The sequence below is a fragment of the Symphalangus syndactylus genome, chromosome 19 (genome assembly GCF_028878055.3).
Source record: "Symphalangus syndactylus isolate Jambi chromosome 19, NHGRI_mSymSyn1-v2.1_pri, whole genome shotgun sequence".
NCBI classification, from domain to species: domain Eukaryota; kingdom Metazoa; phylum Chordata; class Mammalia; order Primates; family Hylobatidae; genus Symphalangus; species Symphalangus syndactylus.
The window spans coordinates 75291543-75312642 of NC_072434.2; the positions used below are offsets into that span (position 1 = coordinate 75291543).

At 47.9% G+C, this 21100-nt stretch overlaps 1 protein-coding gene across 3 annotated transcripts in view; it reads left to right on the forward strand.

The window, feature by feature from the left end:
* The window catches only part of CAPN9 (calpain 9), a 55129-nt gene that overhangs the window by 5800 nt on the left and 28229 nt on the right, over window positions 1-21100 (forward strand). For 2 of the 3 annotated variants that reach the window (XM_055234522.2, XM_055234523.2), the window contains exons 2-7: window positions 2348-2417; window positions 6632-6750; window positions 10112-10245; window positions 14981-15149; window positions 16531-16614; window positions 19344-19429. In XM_055234522.2, the coding sequence (XP_055090497.1) occupies window positions 2348-2417; window positions 6632-6750; window positions 10112-10245; window positions 14981-15149; window positions 16531-16614; window positions 19344-19429 (662 nt within the window). The remainder of the gene's footprint in view (window positions 1-2347; window positions 2418-6631; window positions 6751-10111; window positions 10246-14980; window positions 15150-16530; window positions 16615-19343; window positions 19430-21100) is intronic. The other variant, XM_055234524.2, reaches the window with a different exon arrangement.

The following is a 21100-nucleotide window of genomic DNA, read 5'->3' on the forward strand; positions in this document are numbered from 1 at the left end:
CCAGGCCTGGGGTTTTGGTGCATCTAAAAACACCCCGTGTTCTTCAGAAGTTCTCCTGGCCAAGCTTTCTTGAATATTTTAGACACTAATGCCGCACATAGCTCTCCCTGGGCAGGCGCCCCTGGTGTCTGTCACTCCTCCAGGTTGTCACATCCTGGGGAATGCAGAGAGAGCACCAGCACTTGAAGCTTCTGCTCTTGGTCCTGATAATCCCCTTGACTTCAAAGAAATCTCTGTCCTGCCTTTGATTCTTTGGGACACAAGATGAGAGGAGAAGCAGGGTGCTGAGAAGCCTGAGGAAGACAATTCAAAGCAGAGGCCTCTCGGGGAAGGCGGTGCAGCTTGAGCTCCCCACACGGCGTCCGCCCAGACACTGCTGGAACCTTCCACCTCCAGCCCAGGCCCCTCCTCAGTCCTGGTGCCTGGAAAAGTGGGAAGAGGTGGGAAAAATCCTTCACTCCTCTGCAGGCCCCGGCCCAGTTAACTCACCACCCCTGCAGGGTGAGCCAGAACGTGCCTCGCTGCCACAGGACTGGCTGTTTCCTCTCGTGGGAGCGGCCCGGCTTCCTCCCTCCCTCCCTTTGTTTAGGTCTCTGCACCTCTGCTTGCCCCAGAGACGCCTCCCCTGCTGACTGCTGTAGCTAGCCTTGCCCCATCCCACCCTTTCCCTCTCCATCCTCGCTCTTTTCTCTCCTGGTTTATGGTTTGTCTCTTCCTCAAATGCAATTTGCAAAACTCTCCTGAACGAAACAACAGCTTCTGGGAGGTGATGGCAGCTGCAGGCACAGTGGGCGCCGTGGGTGAGGCCAGGCCTGAGGCTGGCTGGGGAAGGGGCGGGGCAGGAGGCTGGGAAGGGGCGGGGCTTCCGCAAGCACCGCCCTCCGCGTCCAGGGCAGCTCCACCAGGGCAGGGGCTTTCCCTCTGCCTTTGCTGTCGTCCAGTGTCAGGAATGGAGCTCAGCAACTCAAAGAGTGGAAGAATATATGCATTTCATAAGATTGCTTTCTATACTTTTTTGTTCATGTTTTATAAATACCCCTCCATATTGTATATGTATATATTAATATGTATTAATGATTAGATTAATACACAGTGTATGTGCTTATGTGTAATATAGAATAATATATATGTATAATGCACTTTGGTGAAACCATATGAGAGATGCGTGCATATCTGTCTTTATATGGTATAGATACATGAAATTTTACCTAAGCGCATATCTAAAAAAAGAAACACAGAGCCTGTAATCCCAGCACTTTGGGAGGCCGAGGTGGGCGGATCACGAGGTCAGGAGATCGAGACCATCCTGGCTAACACGGTGAAACCCCGTCTCTACTAAAAATACAAAAAATTAGCCGGGCGTGTTGGCGGGCACCTGTAGTCCCAGCTACTCAGGAGGCTGAGGCAGGAGAATGGCGTGAACCCGGGAGGCAGAGCTTGCAGTGAGCCGAGATTGCGCCACTGCACTCCAGCCTGGGGGACAGAGCAAGACTCCGTCTCAAAAAAAAAAAAAAAAAGAAAGAAAGAAACACAGAGCAGGGTGGCATGTGTCTGTAACCTCAATACCTTGGGAATCCAAGGCGGGAGGATCACTTGAGGCCAGGAGTTTGAGACCAGCGTGGGCAACATAGCAAGACCCTCATCTCCACACACACACACAAAAATTAAAAATTAGCTGGGCGTGGTGACCCATGTCTGTAGTCCCAGTTACTTGGGAGGCTGAGGTGGGAGGATTGCTTGAGCCCAGAAGGTCAAGGCTGTAGTGAGCTATGATCATGTCACTGCACTCCAGCCTGGGGGACACAGCAAGAGTCTGTCTCTAAATCTACATATATTTGGAATCCACTTTGTGGGGGAAGGATTATATAAAGAAAGAAATGGAGAAGCTGGGTGGGTAGGGAGTATGTTTAGTCCAAGGCCCCAGCCTGTGGTGCATGCATCACTCAGCTCGTTGAAGCCCACAGAGGTCACAGAGCTCACAGGTGGGGTAGCCCTGGACTCCTAGCCCAGCGCCTGAGTGAGCACAGGAATCCTCAGTGTGTGGCTGATGTCCCGCTTTGTGGCGGGGTGTGGCCTGTGTCTCTCTGGCCAGAGGTTGGTGCTGAGTGCGGCTCAGGAGGCAGGACCTCTCCCCGGTGCAGGAGGAGATTTACCAAAGATGAGCCCAGGCTTGTCCAGAGCATAGAGAGGTGGCAGCCTTTTACATCCACGTGGCCCTCGTCAGGGAAAAGAATCAAGCACAGGGAAAGCCCTCTGCCCCAAGAAAGCAGAGAGACCCTGAGCCCACCCTTTCATGGTGGCTTGCAGCATGGCAGGCCTCAGCCTAATAACACTCTCATCCCTCCAGGAAATCGTGAAAAACCCGGAATTCATTCTTGGAGGGGCCACCAGGACTGATATCTGCCAGGGAGAGCTGGGTGAGTGTGAGTGGATGGAGCATGGCAAGAGGGAGGTTGAGTCGCTGGGACAGGCGAGCAACTGCAGCACGGGGTCCCCGAGGACCCCAAGGCGCGGGGTTGGGGGAACAACACTGCTTCGGCCTCTGCTTCCTCGCTCCCTCTGAATGGAGTCCAGTGGCTTCAAGCCCCTGCACCCCTGTTCCTCTAGAGTCAGACGTGCCTGTGATGTGGGGTTCACAGCCCCAGAGTTTACAGAGGAGAGTGGCACCCAGCAGCATTGGTCAGGCTCTCCTACACCACCACAGTCGCTAACACCTGCACACATGAACTCAGTCACCTGCGAGGTACTCTCCCCAGCACACATTGCCTCATTCCATCTTCCCAACCCACCCTCCTAACGTCACAGACGAGGAAACGGAGGCTGAGGAAGGCTAAGTAACTTGTCCAAGGTCACAGAGGTGGTAGACAGGCAATCAGGATTTGAATCCAGACATTCCAGCAGCAGAGCCCTTGCTGCTAACCATTATACACACCCTGGGGAGCCGCTCCCCAGCAATCCAGTCTCCCTCCTGCAATGAACCTGAGTGCTCCTCAAGTCACTCAAATTGGGTCCTGCATTTTAGGATTTAATTCAACTGAGCTGGGTTTACCTTTATTCTAGCTGTGAAAGACAGAGAGAGTGAGAGAGCGAGAGACTTTCTTTTAAAAAATACCAGTGAAATCAGCCGAGAGAACAAACCACTGCAAACTTGTGCAGACCCTGACTTGTTTCTAGCTGAGTTTGTCACCGTGGTCTATTGGTTAAGAAAGGCCATGCTGGAACCTCCATGCTGAGCAACTAAGTTACCCTAAACACAAGATCCAAAGTCACAAACCTAGACTGATGTTAGTTAATTAACTAGACAGAGAGACAATTGAGAAAGAGAGAGAGAGAGAAGCAGATGGATAGATAGATAGAAACATAGATAATAAGTAATAGATGATAGGTAGAAAATGGATGCATAATTAGATAGATAAATAGGTTGACAGGTTGATTGATTGACTGATAGACCATACAAAATAAATATATAATAATAATAGGTAGATGGTAGTAAATAATGATAGGAAGGTAGGTGGGTAAATACATGAATGGATGGGTATAGATAGATGATGGATGATAGACAGAATTACAGTTGACCATTTAACAACATGAGTTTGAACTGTGCAGGACCACTTCTAAGTGGATTTTTTTCAACCAAACACAGACAGAAAATACCATATTCCAGTCTGAGTGTGATGGCTCACACTTGTAATCCCAGCACCTTGGGAGGCCAAGGCAGGAGTATCGCCTGAGCCGAGGAGTTCAAGACCAGTCCAGGCAGCATAGTGAGGCCTCGTCTCTACTAAAATTTAAAATTGAAAAATTAGCCAGGCTTGGTGGTGCATGACCATAGTTCCAGCTACTTGGTAGGCTGAGATGGGAGGATTGCTTGAGCCTGGGAAGTTGAGGCTGCAGTGAGCTGAGATCATGCCACTGGACTCCAGCCTGGACAACAGAGTAAGACACTGTCTCAAACAAACAAAAAGGAAAAGAAGGAAAGAAGGAAGGGAGAGAGGGAGGAAGGGAGGGAGGGAGGGAGGAAGGAAAGGAAGGGAGGAAGGAAGGAAGGGAGGGAGGGAGGGAGGAAGGAAGGAAGGAAGGAAGGAAGGAAGGAAGGAAGGGAGAGAGGGAGGAAGGGAGGGAGGGAGGGATGGAGGAAAGGAAGGGAGGAAGGAAGGAAGGAAGGAAGGGAGGGAGGGAGGGAGGGAGAAAATATACATTCCAGGATTTGAAACCCACACATACAGAGGGCTGACTTGGTGTAGGCAGATTCCACAGGGCTTACTGTGGGACTTGAGTATGCACAGATTTTGGTATACACAGGGGTCCTGGAACCAATCCCCCATGTATGCCATATTCTAGATACAATGTAGACTTTTCAAAAGGTTTACATTCAGGTGGTCCTTCTCCAGGAGATCCTCCCTGCCGCTGCCCACCTCTCCCCCTCCTCCTCTGCCTCCCTTCCCCTCGACCCCGTAGTCCTCCATTGCTATCCAATAGGAAATCATTCTACTGGCCCCTTTGTTTTTCAAAGTTTTGGTTTGTGACATTGGCATAAACATATATTTGGATTTACAACCTTATATTTTACCTTAGTGGATGGTTGATTCTAAAGATTATTTTGTAACACTTTTACTACACCAAATTACTGTGCATGGCATATATGTGTTATAAAGAATAACAAGAAGATGAACAGCCATGATCTGTTGCCACCCACAGTAAGAACTAGAACATCTGGTCCTGTAGAGTGCTCACACCTGTAATCCCAGCAATTTGGGAGGGGGAGGTGGGAAGATCTCTTGAGCCCAGGAGTTTTAGACTAGCCTGGGCAACATAGCAAGACCACATCTCTATCAAAAAAAAAAACAAAAAAAAACAAAAAAACACAACTAGAACACACCTAGAACAGCATGAAGGCATGCTGTTATCTGCGGGGGGTGGGGGTGGGGGCAGAGTTGGGTGAGTGTGAGGGGATGGGGCATGGTGAGAGGGAGGTTGGGTTGCTGGATCAGGAGAGCAACTGCAGTATGGGGTCCCTGAGAACCCAAGAGGCACAGCGTTCTCCCCTGCAGTGAGCCGAGATGGTGCTACTTTACTCCAGCTTGCTCCTCCCATAGTGCCCTCTGCTCTGCACCACCCAGACAGCCGAGCAACACGCTGACCCACAGAGGGCACTTCTCCCAGGCACAGCTGGGTTGCCAGCCCCATCCATCTGCCCAGGCCTGAGAGAGAGAAAAGCAATCTTGTTTTGGCTTCTCAATCTCCCCACCAAAAGCTCAGGGCATTTCTGGCTGAATACACGTGAGGTGTTCAGTTCTCAGGCCAGGAAACACTCATTTTCCTCAACTGGGCAAAGTTGAAACTTGGAGGAGAGCTGGGAAAGGTCAGCTCTATTATACTCCTGCTGGCCTGGCCACCCTGAAGCTGAAAGCAGACACCAAGTCTCTCCTTATCTTTGTATCTTCTGCATGGCACAAGGTCTGCCACCCTAGAGGCACTTCGTAAAGTTTGCTGAACAAATGATCCTGCAGGCTCCAGCCATGTCACTTCCTAGTGGCATCTCCCAAAGCTGACCCGAGGCTCCCAAAGACCAGCAGATGCATTAGAAACCAATCCTTCTGTGCCCCAGCTAAGGCTGGGGGTGGCTTGTACTCTGCTGGTGACACCTCTCAGAAAGCCAGAACCAGGACGATTTGGAAGTAGCTTTCCCGATGTCTGGCCCTGGCAAGTCTCTCTTGCCTGTGTAAAACAGCCAGAAAGGGCCATATTACAATGTCCCAAGCCCAATGGTATATGGTGCTTTCCAGAAATGTGAACTCAGAAACTGCCAAGCTGAGTGTGATGGGCTCTTAGGTTCCGATGACGTTGATGTTGTCTACTGAAAACAAATGAATCTGGATAAAGCTGATTCGGATAAATGGATCCTCCCAGCTATCTGCTTACACAGGCAGCATCTGAGACACTGTGAGGCACACACCAGACACAGCCCATGCTCAGTGTGGGCAAAGGAATGCATCCAGGAGTCTGGAACAGCACAGATAGCACAGATAAAATCGTGTTTGATGTTTGACTTCACTTTTAGTTTTCCTCCAGATGTGTGTTAACATGAAGACACAGCTGGGAAGTTCAGTAGGTCAGTCAATAAATCTTGAAAATGCAAGGTAATTTAAAGCAAATGGAGCCACCATGGAGATACCATTATCTGTAATTAAGCTGAGTCTGGGTTGGGGCTGCAGGGCGATTTCTAACCACCCTCCCAAGTACTGCCGAACCACTTGGGTGGCAGCTGTGAAATGTCTGCTCGCCCAGCCCATGCTGACACTGATGTATGCAGCCTTGGTCCTCTGGAAAGGGAGTTGCTGGAATTCACAGAGCTGATGCATCAGGCAGCCATATGTCTGAAACCCAAGTAAGCATGTCCTATAACAGTGCCAAGAAGGCAACAGCTGTTTATGATAGATGGGCAAGAGAAGAGCAGGCAAGGGAGGCAGAAGGGGAGGAGAGAGGTATTTGCTGGTGTCCTGCCTGTTTTTAAACAGGTAGAAAAGATGTGACCACATCTGAAACTCCCCACATCCCCTTCTGACACAGAGTTTTCCTATTTGCTGTGAAATAGCAATGAAAATTGTGATTTATGGCTTTCATTTTGCAGGAGACTGCTGGCTATTAGCCGCCATCGCCTCCCTTACGCTTAATCAAAAAGCGCTGGCCAGAGTCATCCCCCAGGACCAAAGCTTTGGCCCTGGTTATGCCGGGATATTCCACTTCCAGGTAAGAGAGAACCCTGGGCCAGTGGGTTTACCTGTCTGGGGTCCAGCATGATGGCAGGTGCATTTCCACACTGCCTAGTAACGCTGGAAAAAATATCATCAGATATGTGTGACATATGGTCCTAAACCATGCTAAAGCCACATTTAATCACGGAATAACAGCTAAATGCCTCAGAAGAACATTAACGGCATTGCACGGCAAATCCTTATGGAACATACATGTAAAACTCTAAGTGATGTTTTGGCAAATCTGGAGGTCCATATGTTAAGGGTTTTATTGGAGTTTCTTGTGCTTTAAGCACAAATTGACTAAACTGATTATATCTCCAGGAAACTGGTTGATTTCTCATAAACAGAGAGGTTCTCCTTACGGAAGAAATGTAAATTCGGAGATCGTGAGGGATTTTTAAAAATAAAAAGTGAGAAAAACACAGACAACATCTGCTGGAGTCTCGTGTGACCCGCAGACCCTCTGCCGAGGTGCACATCGGGTGAGGCTTGCCCCCGGGAGTTGGTTTCCTGCTTCTTCACCTCCACGTTCTGTCCCTCCACTCTCTTGTCCACCCCTATCCTTCTATAGGGTTCAACCAGACATTGAAACTGGCCCCTTACACTTACTTAGGTGGGTGACCTCAGGCAGTTTTCTTAGTGACACTAAGCCTTTCTACACTCATCTGAAAAAAGGAGGCCAGGCGCGGTAGTTCATGCCTGTAATCCCAGCACTTTGGGAGGCCGAGGTGGGCGGATCACCTGAGGTCAGGAGTTCGAGACCAGCCTGACCAACGTGGAGAAACCCCGTCTCTACTAAAAAAATATAAAATTAGCCGGGTATGGTGGCACATGCCTGTAATCCCAGCTACTAGGGAGGGTGAGGCAGGAGAATCGCTTGAACCTGGGAGGCAGAGGTTGTGGTGAGCCAATATCACGCCATTGCACTCCAGCCTGGGCCACAAGTGCAAAACTGTCTCAAAAAAAAAAAAAAAAAAAAAAAAAAGAAAAGATAAAAGGAGACTGACAGTTCCCTGCAGGCTTCCCGTAGAGCTAAATGGCATCACACACAGGAGGCGGCACAGAGCCGGGCACCGCGTAGGCATTCCTTGACCTTCCACCCCAAGCAGTGTCACCTTCTCCTGACTCACAGGCCACCAGTCAGGGCCAGCCCATTTCTTCTGTCCCTGAGGCCTGCAATCTGATAAGCAGACGTACTCTCAAGCCCCATCACCAATAGCACAGAAGTGTTTCAAAGGCACAGACAGTGAGCAGGGCACGTGTAGCTCAGGGAGCACACAATTCCCAGGGGTCAGGCCTCCTGCGCCAGGGGGCGGTGGCAGGGGTGTGCGGACAGAGCCACTTTGGGTCCCAGGGAAACTCTACCCCTGCTTTCTCACAGACCTGCCACCACCTGGCTGTCTCCCCTCCCATCCTGTGACTTCTGCTGAGACCACAGTCTTGGCTTGATGTTGCCCCCAGCAGCCAGTCTTTCCCCAGTCCTCTTGAACACACCAGGGTGGCAGTGTTGGGGGAGGTTAAGCTCAGAAAATCCAGCAGAACTATTGCCTCTAACCCAGAACCATCACCATCTGATCTTGGGCTCCCCAAGGGAACGGTGTTCTTGTCCCTTAAATGTCACAGCTGGGAGGAGCCTTGGCAATCCCCTGACCCAGTCCTCTCATTGACTCTGGAGGACACTGAGTCCCAGAGAGTGGAAGTGGTTGATCCAGGGTCACAAAATAATAAGTAGCCAAGCCAGACCTATAACTCAGGGGTTCTGGATCCAGCATCCTTTTGTGCTGCCAGGGATCAGGTGGTGGGTGGGGAGTGACCCTGTTGGTGCCTGTCAGTCCCACAATAACAATACTCTGCCCAATCCCCTCCTTGGCCTCCTAGGAAGCAGAGCATTGGAAATAAATCCACCTCCTTCACACTCCTCTTCCACCCCTCAGCCACAGTACAGGTGTGTGGGTGCTAGGAAGTTAGCGGAGCTCCCTGGGCTGGCGGATACATCCCTCTTGACTCACAGGCCTCCTGAGCCAGCCCCTCTGCAAAGAAAGCCAGCGCTGAGGCTCCTCCCCACCCCTCCCCTGCTCAGGAAGCCCAAGGCCCAGGCCTGGACTTTAAACACCTAACCCAACCGTGCCTCAGTCCCACCTGAAGCTGTGGATAGCCCCAAGAGCGGGAAGCCCCGGAGGGGAGGTCCAGCTGGAGCAGGTGACAGGAATCTTCCTTAAAACACACACACACACACAAACACACACACACACACCCTCAGCCACGCCGTGGCCATCTCTTCTGATTGGGATTGAATCACTGATGCAGCAAGATGCTCAGGATGACACAGCAAAGCTGTAAATAAATGGCTCCCAAAACCACTGTGCCTACCCTCCTCTTTCGATTTCTTTCTTCTTACTCTTAGAGGTTGCCCTAGAATCACTCTTAGGCCAACTGAACCAGAAGGAACAGGGAGGAGGTGGGTCACTGCAGGGTACACAGAGAAACTACACATGGTCCTTGACTCGTTCCAACCTCCCTTCCTGTTCCCAGCAGACCACACACAAGCTCACACACATGCATACATGTGCTCAAACACACACGTGTGTAGAAGCACTTGCAAACACATGCGTGCATACATATATGCACACACGCAAACATACATCTGCTTGCATGCACACACTTGCACACATGTGAGCAAACATGTGCTTGCACACATGCAATGTATAAACCACAAACAGTGCACATACCTGTCATGCCTGCCTGCATGCACGTGTATACACATGTGCACACATGCATTCACACACACCCACACTCCCCTCACGTCTCCTCACCTGGCACGCAGGGAATACTGAGTCCACCTGCCTCCTGTGTGAATGGCCAACAAATCAGTCTTAGGGGCTCCACTTATGGGCGAGGAGGGAGCAAGGTTAAGGCAAATTGGAGCTAGACCCTGAAACTGGGTGGAAGAGAATAACAGAGAACTGAGCTACAAAACAGCAAACCCAAACCCCACATTACCATTCTCCCTCCCCCACAAAAACAACTTTCTTGTGAAGAAGAAAAACTAATTCAGAGCACCGTAGAGTGTCTACTTGTGACTCCTGTTCTGCCACCCCCTCTCCCGCGGCCTTGATGGGTTGACCCTGAGTCTTTGAGCTGATGTCAATGGTTAGTGCTGGGTAGAATGCTCAGCTTGTAACTTAGTGGACAAAGCCCAGGTGCCCTACCATGGAACCCGTGTGTGATTTTCAAAGCTATCTATGGGTACTTGGTCAGAGGGGAAAAAAGCAACAGGATCAACATTTACAAACAGGGCCTGGAGCTCCCGTGTAGCTGACTCCCATCATTTCTGTCTTTTTCCTGGGCAACAGTTCTGGCAGCACAGTGAGTGGCTGGACGTGGTGATCGATGACCGCCTGCCCACCTTCAGGAACCGCTTGGTTTTCCTCCACTCTGCCGACCACAATGAGTTCTGGAGCGCCTTGCTGGAAAAAGCCTACGCCAAGTGAGTGACAGCTTCCCCAGCTCAGGCAGCCTCCCGACAGGAGTCTCTACACTGGCCTTTGTAGCAAGCATCTGAGGGCTGGGAAAAAAACAGGGCTCTGGGTTTGCAGATGAGGCTCAGCAGGACCCAACCCTCTCCGGGCTCAAGTGGGATTGGAGGTGGTTTTCCTTTCTTGGCCTAGATGTGCCCATCTTTGGGAACAGTGGCTACATTCATGACCCCTTGTCTCCCTGGGTCATGAATCTGGCCCTGGAAGAGCTGGGAAGGCAAGCAGAGGGGAATTCTGGCTGTGCCGACAGCACTTAGTGCTTCAGACTTCCCTCGGACACTGGCATGGCTCAAACATCTGGGCTATTACCCCACGTGGATATAGAGACATCAACTGTCCGTCCTACAGGATGCTTCTTTTTTATTTTTAAAAAATCGTGATGTATATGTATATGACATAAATTTTACCATTTTTAAGTGTGCAGTTGAGTGGCATTAAGTACATCCACATTGTTGTGCAGCCATCACCACCATCTATCTCCAGAACTTTTTCATCTTGCAAAACTGAAATTCTGTCCCTATTAACAAATAACTTCCTATTCCTCCCTTCCCCCAGCCCCTGGCAACACCACTCTACTTTCTGTTTTTGTGATTTGACTAGTCTAGGAACCTCATGTAAGTGGAACCAAGACATTCCTTTTTAATCACCAGCCAAATGGCCTCAGTTTCCTCAGGCTGTCAATTTCCAGCCCACTAGCTTGTTAGTGAAAGGCCACAGCAGCCTGAATTCGATCCACAGATGATGGCAGAGCTCCTGGGAGCCACTTTCAGGTTCAGCCTGGATCTTCAAGCCATGAGAATCCTATCCCTAGAGACAGAAGCAAGGATGGTCTTGCTTCTACCTCCAAGTGGGGCATAAAAGTGGCAAAATAGAGTGGAGGCATACTGTGGTTAAATTAATCCTGAAATCAGCAGGACAGAATTAAAGCCATCAAAGAAGAACCAAAGATGCCCACGCTTGCCCTCTGTCCCACCCAGATCTGTGCAAACACCATCAGTGCCACCAGACAGGCTTAAGGGGACAAAGGGCACTGTTTCCGAGTCCAGTGGGTGGAACCCAAGCCCAGCTCTGCCCCTTGGTGAGTGCCCCACACATCAGGATGCAAGCAAGGCAACAGAAACTGTGTGCCATCTAGTTTCTAAACATAAAAAAGATTTATTAGGGTCATTTAAAAAGGCCAAACTGGCTGGCAGAACAGCTCACCAAAAAAAAAAGTATAGATGGTGTTATGGTTAGTTTTATGTGTCAACTTGATTGGGCTAAGGGATGCCCAGATAGCTGGTGAAGCATTATTCCTGGGTGTGTCTGTGAGGGTGTTTCTGGAGAAAATAGCTTTTGAATCAGTGAAGACTGAGTAAAGAAGATTGCTCCCACCAATGTGGACGAGCATTATTCAGTTTGTTAAAGATCCAAATAAAAGAAAAAGACAAAGGAAGGGTGAATTCCCTCTCCCTACTTGAACTGGGACATCCATATTCCCCTGCCCTTGGACATTGGAGCTCCTGGTTCTCAAACCTTTGGACTCAAACTTGGACTTACATCATCAGTCCCCGATTCTCAGGCCTTTGGACTCAAACTGAATGATACCACCAGCTTTCCTGGTTCTCCAGTTCGCAAATGGCAGATTGTGAGATTTCTTGGCCTCCCTAACTATGAGAGCCAATTTCAAATGTATGAAATAACCTCATTGACGGGGTTGGAGAGAAAGGTGCTGACCTAAGTAACTTTGGAAATCAGTGGAGTCTGTAAGATTAAAGGCAAAAGAAATTGTACGAGAGTGCTGTGCTCTAGTTGCTAAAATTGTTTCTTGAAGGAGTACAAATGAAAAATTGATCTAATTACACATGCATACTGAGTTGAACAATGGAGTGAATGGATGGCGGATGGCAGGAGCCAGGTTTCTCACTGTTGGATTGAGAGGTTACAGATAGGCAAGGGGAGGAGGCCAGAATGATCCATGCAGATTAGAGTTGGAGATTCCAGAATGAACTTAGATTTAGCTTAACAGAGATGGTTACATAGAGATACATGGATCTGTACATGAGTTATCATACACATATATATTGATCTATACTTGGGTTATCATACACATATGTATTTCCTTGCTTTGTCAGTGAGAGGAGCTAGAAACAATGACAATCCTGCAGCAACAAGCACACCTGTGTCTCAAGTCCTGGTTTCTAAGATCATTCTTCAATCAAAGGAACTAGGGCTTCTGGGAGATAAGGCTGATTCTAGGACTGGGGCATACACACATACATACATATATATATATACACATACATACATACATACATAAAATGAGCCTAGATCATCTTATAGTGCCAGAAAGTGAGAATACATGCAAGACACACACACACACACACACACACACATGCACACACACACACACACACGCACACACAAATGAGGTTATGCCAAAAGGACACAAGAGCATACTGAAGGAGCTCCAAACAGCCAAAGCTAGAAGAATTCAACCAACAAAATAGACAAAGCAGTACTGGATTATGAACCCAAGTAGAGGCTGGGTGTGGTGGCTCACACCTGTAATCCCAGCACTTTAGGAGGCTGAGGTAGGTGGATCACCTGAGGTCAGGAGTTCAAGACAAGCCTGGCCAACATGGTGAAACTCAGTCTTTACTAAAAATACACAAATTAGCCAGACATGGTGGTGCGTGCTTGTAATCCCAGCTACTCGGGAGGCTAAGGCAGCAGAACCACTTGAACCCAGGAGGTGGAGGTTGCAGTGAGCCGAGATCATGCCACTGCACTCCGGCCTGGGCAACAGAGCAAGACTCCATCTCAAAAACAAAAACAAAACAAAACAAATCAAAACAAAAAAACACAAAATAAACCCAAGTAGAAAATAAATATCAATGAGTTCATACTAATTTGAATAAAGGATTGTATAAATAAATGTGGAAGAAGGAACAAATATCCCTTGTAGAATAATTCCAAATAAATTATGTTTATATTCCATCCTTGAGGAGGTGGAGTGTAACTCCCTAATTGTTTCATGTGGGCTGCACATAATGATTCCTTCCAAAGAGTTCAGTATGGAAAGGGGAGAGAAGGAGCAACTTTCCAGTGGAGACACCTGACTAACACTACCTTCAGATGATCAAGGCCAGCATCAGCCATGGTAAGGCATGTGGACAGCAGGTACCCCTGATATGATGAGATGAGAGGGGAGCTTTACCTCTCTGGTCTTCCTTCCACTAACCAATAGCCCTACTCTTTTTTTTTATTATTATTAACTTTTTTTTAGAGACAGGGTCTTGATCTCTCACCCAGACTAGAGTGCAGTGGCACCGTAATAGCCCACTGCAGCCTGGAACTCCTGGGCTCAAGTGATTCTCCTGCCTCAGCCTCCCAAAATGCTGGGATTACAGGCACCAACCACCACACCCAGCTATTTTTTTTAATTTTTAAAAAATGTTTCATTTTTTATTTTTATGGATGTATAATAGTATACATATTGATGGGGCACATTTGATATTCTGATTACAAGTGCACAATGTGTGATGATCAAATCAGGGCAATTGAGACACTTATCATCTCAAGCATTTATCATTTCTTTAATAGCCCTAGTCTTATCATGAGAAAAAACATTAGACAAATTCTAATCCTGCAGTATGCCTACCCAGGACTCCTCAAACCCATCAAGGTCATCAAAAACAAGGACAGTCTTATAAACTGTCACAGCCACGAAAAGCCTGAGGGTACGTGAGGACTCAGTGCAATGTGGGGTCCTAGATGGGATTCCAGAACAGAAAAAGGACATTAGATAAAAACTAAGGAAGCCCAAATAAGCTATTGCATTAAGTCTGTTTTCACGCTGCCGATAAAAACATACCTGAGACTGGGCAATTTACAAATGAAAGACATTCAATTGGACTCACAGTTCCACGTGGCTGGAAAGGATTCACAATCATGGCAGAAGGCAAGGAAGAGCAAGTCACATCTTACGTGGATGGTGGCAGGCAAAGGGGGCTTGGGCAGGGAAATTCCCATTTTTAAAACCATCAGATCTGATGAGACTCATTCTCTATGACAAGAACAGTGCAGGAAAGATCCACCTCTATAATTCAGTCACCTCCCACGGGATTCTAAAATTCTAAATTAAAAAGCTTATTTAAAAATCAAGCAGAGCACATATATGTAAAATGCATAGGAATAAAAAAGATGACTATGAAAAAAAATGGTTAGGAGTGTGTGAGACCAGAGAAGAAGAGAAAGGGCGTCTCTCTGTCCACATAGTCAAGCCCCGTTCCATGGGAGATTAGAGAGTGAGACACATGCATTTGAACCTCACAGCAGTCCTAGAAAGGAGAGCACAACTCTCTCCCCCATTTTGCATATAAGAAAACGAAGGCACTGAGTGATCTGGTCATTCAGATGGTAAGTCGTAGAACCAGGATTTGAACCTGAGGCCACACAGGCACCAGGGCTGCTGCTCTATACCACCACACCACACTGCCTCCCTTGCAGGAAGCTCAGGATCTTTGGCTTCCTCGAAGCTCCAAACAAATCCTGATGCTTGCTTCCTGTCTTCCTTCCACACCACCCAGCCAGGGCAAGCCCTGGGAAGCTTCTGGCTTAGTTAGAAAAGCTCTGAATGCAGGGTGCCCCTGGCGGCCTCCCTAGGTCCCTGACTGTCTCCTCTCTCTCCTGCCACCCTTGCAGGCTAAATGGGAGCTATGAAGCTCTGAAGGGAGGCAGCGCCATCGAGGCCATGGAAGACTTCACCGGGGGTGTGGCAGAGACCTTCCAAACTAAAGAGGCCCCCAAGAACTTCTATGAGATTCTAGAGAAGGCTTTGAAGAGAGGTTCCCTGCTGGGCTGCTTCATTGATGTAAGTTGCTCATGGGCTCCCATTCCAGGCGCTATGCTGGAGCTGCAGTCTGCACCAGGTACCCCAGCCACGCCCAAGGAGGGGCATAACCCTTTGGGGGGCAGTGTTTATTCCTGCTAATTAAAACACAGGTTTTGGGGGGAGGGGGGAGGGACAGCATTAGGAGATATACCTAATGCTAAATGACGAGTTAATGGGTGCAGCACACCAACATGGCACATGTATACATATGTAACAAACCTGCACGTTGTGCACATGTACCCTAAAACTTAAAGTATAATAAAAAAATAAATTAATTAAATAGATAAAACACAAGTTTTAACCAGGCATGGTGGTGTGTGTCTGGAGTCTGAGGCAGGAGGATCCCTTGAGCCCAGGAGTTTGAGGCCACAGTGAACTATGATCGTGTCGCTGCTCTCCAGCCTGGGTGACAGAGCAAGACCCTGTCTCTAATAAATAAATAACAAATAAAACACAAGTTTTTATTTAATAGTGATCAAATGATAAAGGTAAGATGTACTTGCTGTATCAGATGGAACAATCTTGAGGCCCATACAGGCGCATTTTTATCTCCCTCCCACCGGTTTCTCAGCTGCCTCTGTTCTCCAGCTCCACCCTGGAACTGGGATCACCTGGCCTGTACCCTTCCCAGCTCTCTCTCTGCTCGTACAAACAGGCACACACGTCCACACACAAACATCAAGGTCAGTTGGTTTGATTTTACTGAAATGGTTTCTTCCTATCTAGTTTTCTGAATTTTTTTTTCATTTCATGTACTATGAAAAAAATAGCAGATAGAAGTCTAATGATATTTTTTAAAAAATTATCTATGCATACAAACACATTTATAATTTTATCTCATCTTTTTAAAATTTTTTGTTTTTTTTTATGGACTGCTATGACACTATGTATTTTTTTAATCAATTCTAGTTTTCTGTTTCCTCTTAGATTAGCCTTGGGGTCTGTTTTTTGCTAATGAATTAGCCAGTTCCTCTGTACTTTCAGGTTTGTGACACAGAGCTGTGTGTACTGTTGTTATATGCTTCTTTTTGTCTCTGGGATGTATGTGATTGTGTCTTCTCTCTCACACTATACTACATGAAGGTGACAAGTTGTTCTGCTTGGGGACAAAATAGTGAACTGTTCATTGGAGTCCACACTGGGAACGAGCGCCTCCCCATCCTGGGAAGAGACTGGAACTTGCTGCATGTCACTGCTAAACATCCTAGAGGAGTCCCATGCATAGCCCACGCACATGGCCTGCACCTGGGCAGCAGAAGGGGCTGGGATTGTGACGGGGCCAGGCATGTAGCTGGGTCTGATCCAGCAGGGTAGGCTTGACTTAGACGGTTGGTGTGACTCTGCTCTTTCTATGTTTTAGACCAGAAGTGCTGCAGAATCTGAGGCCCGGACGCCGTTTGGTCTTATTAAGGGTCATGCCTACAGTGTAACGGGAATTGATCAGGTAGGTGACTTGAACTCCAACCGCAGGGTGTGTGACAATGCTAGTCCCTTAGGCATTTATTCAGTGCATTGCAGTTTAAATGTCTGGCTTGAGACTGTGTCACCTAAAGAGGCAGGCTGGAATTCAAAACAGCAAGCCAGGAAAGAGAGACACCGTGTGATTCCACCTCAGCACAAAACTCGTTTAGCAGGTGTAAGCGCCTGGTATTTGTTTATTTTTCATTTCCTTTCTTTCCCAATTCTCCTTCAGTCCTGTGTTAGTCAGGATTCTTCAGAGAAATAGAATCACTAGGGAACCAAATATATATACATACAATTAAACACACACACATCTATCTATGTATCTATCTATCTATCTATCTATCTATCTATCTATCTATCTATCTATCTATCTACACCACACAGTTGACCCTTGAACAACACAGACTTGAACTTGTATGAGGATTTTCTTCCATCTCTGCCACCCCTGAGACAGCAAGACGAACTCCTCCTCCTCCTCCTGCTCAGCCTACTCAACATGAAGATAATAAGGATGAAGACCTTTACAATGATCCAGTTCCACTTAATAAATAGTAAATGTATTTCCTCTTCCCTATGATTTTCTTGATAACATTTCTTTTCTCTGGCTTATTTATTGTAAGAATACAGTATATAATATAAATAATTATAAAACGTGTTAATTGACTCTTTATGTTATCAATAAGACTTCTGGTCAATGGTAGGCTATTCGGAGTACAGCTTTAGGGAATACAAGATTTTTTGACAATGCAGGAGGGTTGGCACCCCAATCCCCCACATTGTTCCAGGATTACCTGTAATACGATTTATTGTAAGGCATTGGCTCATGCAATTGTGAAGAGTAAGAAGTCCCACGATCTGCTGTCTGCAAACTGGAGGCCCAAGAAAGCCAGTGGTGTAGTTCTGGTCTGAGTCTGAAAGGAAGGCCTAGCAACCAGGAACACCAATGGTAAAAGTCCCAGTCTGAGGGCAGGAGAGACAGATGTCCCAGCTCAGGCACCCAGGCAGAGAGAGTGAATTCCCCCTTCCTCTGCCTTTTTGTTCTAGTCAGGTCTTCACAGATGAGATGAGGCCCACATACACTGGGGAGGGCAATCTGTTTTACTCAATCAACTTAAATCTCATGTCACCAAGAAGCACCCTTGCAGACACAACCAGAATAACCTTGAAGCAAATATCTGGGCACCCCACGGCCCAGTCAAGTTGACACATAAAATTAATCACCACGAGTTCCATTCTTGTAGCTGTAGCCCAGGGTGGAACTGATCCCGGGGGACACCCAGACTCCACGCAGCACCACCCTGACTTCGAGGGAGTGGTTGGTTAGGAGGAGAGATCCTTGAGGGCCACAAGGGGAAGAGAAAGAAAGAATTGGATGAAAGAGGAGGACAAGAAGCCAAAGGTATCACTCTGCCAGACTCAAGCTCAGCAAAGCCCAGAAGCCTGCCTTGCCCACTCTATGCCTCCCTGGACCAGTCTCCAGCCCAGTACTTAGAAGGCACAGATGCCCCTGGTCTTCTGTAGCCACCCGCGTTTTGAGTGACATCCTCTGAATGCGTGGGGAGTAAAGAACACAGAAGAGAGACCCTGCCCTTTCTCCTCACTGGAGCCAAGGTGTGAGATGCCGTTGGACTCTCTGGGATTCTTTAGAATGTTAGCTATTTGTGTTGGTTCCTTTGTCCTCCTTCACCATCCATAGATGACTTGCAGATCGCTCACTCAAGTGGGCATGTGATTTTTCTAGGTTAGATCTTCTACGTATTCCACGTAACAACAGAAACCTCTCATCATCTTGGTTTGCTTGATTTTGCTTCCTCTCCCCCTACAAGGAACTCACCTGCCCTGAACCTTTCAAATTAAATGAGCCCCTTAAATGGTGAGCCACAAGCCACATCTTGGACTCTGAAGAGTTGATGTTACTTGAATTTTTACACATCCAAAATATAATTTATGCCAAATGCATGAGGATAAAACATTCAGACTGCTACAGTTTCTGGTTAGTTGATAACTAGAAGTCTTTTACTTTCACTCTCTCTCCTCCAAAACCCTTCTCAAATGCATTGGCCCTTGTCCCTGCTCCCAGGCAGAGCCTGAGGGCACAAAGGCTCAAGGGCGATCGAGGTGAACAGCAGGAATCCTCATAGACACCTGAAATAAGGAGAATATTGGGCCTAGAAGACGTAAAAGCTGTTTTTGTTTATTGTTGTCTTTAAATTCCCAGCATGTGCTTATTTTCTTATCATTCATCTGTGCATGGGATGCTAGGATGAAGAAAGTTCAGTAATAGTTCCATGAGCACCTTTGAGGACTACTCTTTACCATTCACTCTCCTAGATGCTGAAGACGCCTAAGACTTGGCTCTTGCCTCTAGGGAGATCCCAGTCTAGAGAGAAACCCACCCATTTCTAGATTCATATGGACTAATTTCTTGTTAATTGCAATTCTACTTTACTTCTCAGATGTGGCATAAGCATTTTGGTGCTTAATATAATATCATTGGCAATAGTAGCAATTATTCAATAGGAATTAGAATGTTCCAAGGGCTGGTTAAGAACTGGGGAACTTTTACATACCTTCAGCAGCGTTTCAGGAAGAGACTTTCAACAAAACCAGTCCTGGATGGAGCTGGTCCACCTGGAGCTCACGGATGAATGTGGCCAAACCTCCACCATATTTACCATTTCACACTTCCCTCATGCTTTTCCCTTCTAGGTAAACTTCCGAGGCCAGAGAATCGAGCTCATCCGAGTCCGGAACCCTTGGGGCCAGGTTGAGTGGAACGGGTCGTGGAGCGACAGGTCAGTCACCCTATCCTGCCTCTCTGGCTGGATCCCGGGGCGTGTGGGGCCAGAGTTGGCTTGTGCAGACATGTGAAAGAGTGGCCTGTCTACCATCCTCCCGGGCTCTGACTCAGGGTCCTGTCCCGATTCTGGGGTGCCCCTTCTTCTTCCCCTTTCAGCCCTCAGGCCCACCTGGCATCAAGCTTGATTCTCAAGAAAGACTTTTACAACAGCACTCTAACTTTCACGAATTGTATTTATGTCAATACATAAATGTGTTACCTCCCGTGGTGATGTTTATAACCCAGTGATATGGTGAAAAGCTTTATCTGTAGTTGTGAGTAGCTCCAGTAAGCAGCGTGCATGTGCATGAGGGCATGTGTGTGTGTGCACGCGCGTGTGTGTGTGTTTGTGTGTATTTGGAGTGTGGGAATCCCTGAAAAATTACCTAGCATGTAACTATAGGATTCTCTCTGATGGTCACTGACCATGGCAGAGGCCCAAAAGCCCAGCAGAGAAATAGAAGTGAGGCTGAGCATGGTGGCTCATGCCCATAATCCGGACATATCAGGAAGCCGAGGTGGGAGGATCAGTTGAGTATGAGAGGTTGAGGCTGCAGGGAGCTATGATTGTGCCACTGCTTTCCAGCCTGGGCAACAGAGCAAGACCCCATCTCTTTTTTTTTTTTTTTAAAAAAGGAAAAAAAATAGAGGACGTGGAATTACAGAGCTGTTAACCAGAGTTTTGGTCCCCAGTTATCAAGAAAGGTCTGTCTTTTCTGTGTGTGTCCCCACAGCTCCCCTAGCTCTGTTCCCTTGGAAAGTGGCCAGGTGACTGGGAACCAGGGATGTTTGTGTGGGTGCATGGCAGGGCCCGCCTGAAGCTGTTGCTCCTCCTCTGCTTGTTGGGCTCCTGAAGCCCTTTCCTGCCACATCCATGGCCCCTGAGCTTCTGGGGAAATCTGAAGCTAGTCTAGAACTTGGTTAAAACTGAGCCAGTGTTTGTCTTCAGTCCAGACACAGCTACTAGGTCACCAGACATGGCGCAGCCGCTGCTGTATTAGCCAGACCCCAGCGTGAGGGCAGAGCACACAGGCCTGTGCTTTCCAGGCTGTCATCATCCCCGTGGAGGCTCTCGTCCCACCGTCCTCTGCTCTGGCCTTGGCTGCCACCTTCTGAGAACCAAGAAGCGTTGGCAGAGATGAGCTGAGACGGGTTGAGGAGGGAAGAGATTGGCCTCCCTCTCCTGGCAGAAATGGAAAGCACAGAGAAATAATGAAACCAAAATTAGTGAGACAGCATCATGTTGTAATACGTGCAGTGGCCCTCAACTTTGAGATTGTAGCCTATAAAGGGAAAATGGGCCATTTTCTCCCATTTTCTGGGACTCACAGAGGTAGAAATAAAGAAAGTGCATTCTGACTGGGAGCCAAGGCTGGAATGAAGTTTGTCTTCCACTCATGCAGCCTCCATGGATGATGCACGGGGCAGGCACCATCCTGACCCCCTGACTTCGCTGTGCTACTGGTGACGTGAGTAGGGTTGAAGGCACCACATGGCCAGCCTGTCAGGCCAATTATCTGGGTGTGAGCCACTTAGGATAATGGCTCCAAAAGCAAATAGTGGCTGCCAGTTCCACTCTTCTGACCCTGGCCCGAGCACCTGGAGACAGGTCCCTGCTGATCCTCCC